Source organism: Monopterus albus, unplaced genomic scaffold (assembly GCF_001952655.1).
Source record: "Monopterus albus unplaced genomic scaffold, M_albus_1.0 scaffold268.1, whole genome shotgun sequence".
NCBI lineage: Eukaryota > Metazoa > Chordata > Actinopteri > Synbranchiformes > Synbranchidae > Monopterus > Monopterus albus.
Genome location: NW_018128148.1, coordinates 134294 through 136556, shown reverse-complemented (window position 1 = coordinate 136556; position 2263 = coordinate 134294). Strand labels below are relative to the sequence as shown.

At 49.8% G+C, this 2263-nt stretch overlaps 1 protein-coding gene across 3 annotated transcripts in view; it reads right to left on the bottom strand.

Moving 5' to 3' along the window:
• dvl3b (dishevelled segment polarity protein 3b) overlaps positions 1-2263 on the bottom strand; it is an 18259-nt gene that overhangs the window by 3473 nt on the left and 12523 nt on the right. For all 3 annotated transcript variants that reach the window (XM_020621802.1, XM_020621803.1, XM_020621804.1), the window contains one exon: positions 1315-1509. In XM_020621802.1, the coding sequence (XP_020477458.1) occupies positions 1315-1509 (195 nt within the window). The remainder of the gene's footprint in view (positions 1-1314; positions 1510-2263) is intronic.

The window sequence follows — 2263 nt, the reverse complement described above, 5'->3', positions numbered from 1 at the left end:
GCCGAGTGTGAAGCGGCTGGGATGAGAATCAGCACCTCCAAATCAGAGGCCATGGTTCTCAGTCGGAAAAGGGTGGCTTGTTCCCTTGAGGTTGGTGGAGAGTTCCTGCCTCAAGTGGAGGAGTTCAAGTATCCTGGGGTCTTGTTCACGGATGAGGGAAGGATGGAACGGGAGATTGACAGGCGGATCGGTGCAGCTTCTGCAGCTGTAAGGCGAAGCTCTCGATTTACTGGTCAATCTACGTTCCAACTCTCACCTATGGTCATGAGCTTTGGGTCATGACCGAAAGGGCAAGATCCCAGATACAGGCGGCTGAAATGAGCTTCCTCCGCAGGGTGGCCGGGCGCATGCTTAGCGATAGGGTGAGGAGCTCGGTCAGAGTAGAACCGCTGCTCCTCCACATCGAGAGGAGCCAGCTGAGGTGGCTCGGGCATCTGTTTTGGATGCCTCCTGGGTGCCTTCCTAGGGAGGTGTCCCGGGAATGTCCCACCGGGACAGTACCCCGTCCCCCACCCCTACAGGAGGAGGCCCCAGGGAAGACCTAGGACACGCTGGAGGGACTATGTCTCTTGGCTGGCCTGGGAACGCCTCAGCATTCCCCCGGAGGAGCTGGAGGAAGTGTATGGAGAGAGGGAAGTCTGGGCATCTTTGCTTAGACTGCTGCCCCCGCGACCCGGTCCCAGATAAGCGGAGGAAAATGGATGGATGGATGGATCACCAAAACCTGAAACATTGTCATTACCTCGCAGCCGAACTGTAGCAAGGCTTTGTTCATAGAGGGTTGAATATGCCGCTTTTGTACATTCAGATGAAAGAAATGCCAAAACAAAGCTGGTAGAAATTATTTTACAAAATGTCACTGTTACACAAGTGTTGAATTTTATATAAAAGAACCGGCAAAAGTTTGCTAATTAATGGTATTTCTGTGAGGAATTTCAGGCCAAAATGAAATGCGTCTATTGTCGGGTGACAGTGTCTCCATAGCCAGTGTCTGCACTGAGCCAAAGATCATCTGTGAAGTAATAGGCTCCACTCTGTCACACCATTGTTTAACCAGAGTGAGACATCTTCTCTCTGGAGGATCTCACCACGTCAGACTCTCCAGTTAAACCTTCATTCACATCAGATCAATAACTTAAGCCGATCATCTTCACAGCTTTGAATCAGTATTTGGATGTGTGTCAGATTATGTAGCTACAGCTGTTATTTCACTGAGTCAGATGCAGGTTTCAGCAACATTTAAGTAAGTAAAATTCTGTTTTTATCAACTATTATCATCATTATTATAATCAGTATCACAGACAACATGTTCACCTTCACTGTGCTGACCTCCTCCCCCCAAGGCCGGCAGCTGGTGCAAGGGCTGTGGAGAGCTGTAGGGGTGGGGGACGGGGTACTGGTAGGGGAAGGCTGGGGGCCACTGGGGGCCTGAAGCCAACGGGTCATAGTTTGATCCTCCTCCATGACTGGAGGCTCCTTCTTGATCCAGCAGAGACATCAGACCCAGATCTGACAAAGAACCATCAGTGTTACAGGTTAACGCTGCAGCCTGAGATCCTGGCATTCCCAGGAAGTTTCACCAAAATAAAAGTACAGGCCCCAGAGAGAAAAAATAAAGACACAAATAAGGAAAATAATATTAATTAGGTCCAATTCCTGGGTCTTTGAACAGTATCACTTTGTATATTCTGACTGACTTTGATGTTGGATATATACGACATTTTCACAGCTGATTAGTTCATGTGTTTAAGGACACGGCTGCTGATTTTATATGTGTGATTCCCCACCAACCCCATCCAGAGACCAGCAGCACTAGTGAACGTGGTGTCCTCATAGTCATGTGTGTGAGGCCATCTGTTTCCAACAAGCAGCTCAACAAGCTGAGAACAGCGTCACTGTGCTCCACTGTGCACGCACAGAGTCGCTGGTTTCTGCTCTCGTTAGACTGCTCAGCTGGCTTCTCGCCGTGCAGAACAACATGTTGGGGCTGTTTGTATGAGTTCTCTGCTTGTACAAGTGCCAAAACGTGTTAAGTGTTTGACAGCCACAAGCTAGGCACCTCATCACTGAGGAAACACACCGACATCTGCAGCAGCTCAGGTGCCTCATCAGTCAACAGATACTTTGCCAAGAACACAACTCTCAAACCCCGACAATGGGAGGAAGCAGAGGCCACAGCTGGACCTGTGGCCAGGCCATTCACCATGTCAAGTGTACCTATTTTAATTATGGGACTGGGCTGGGGGGGGGGGGGGGCAGGGCT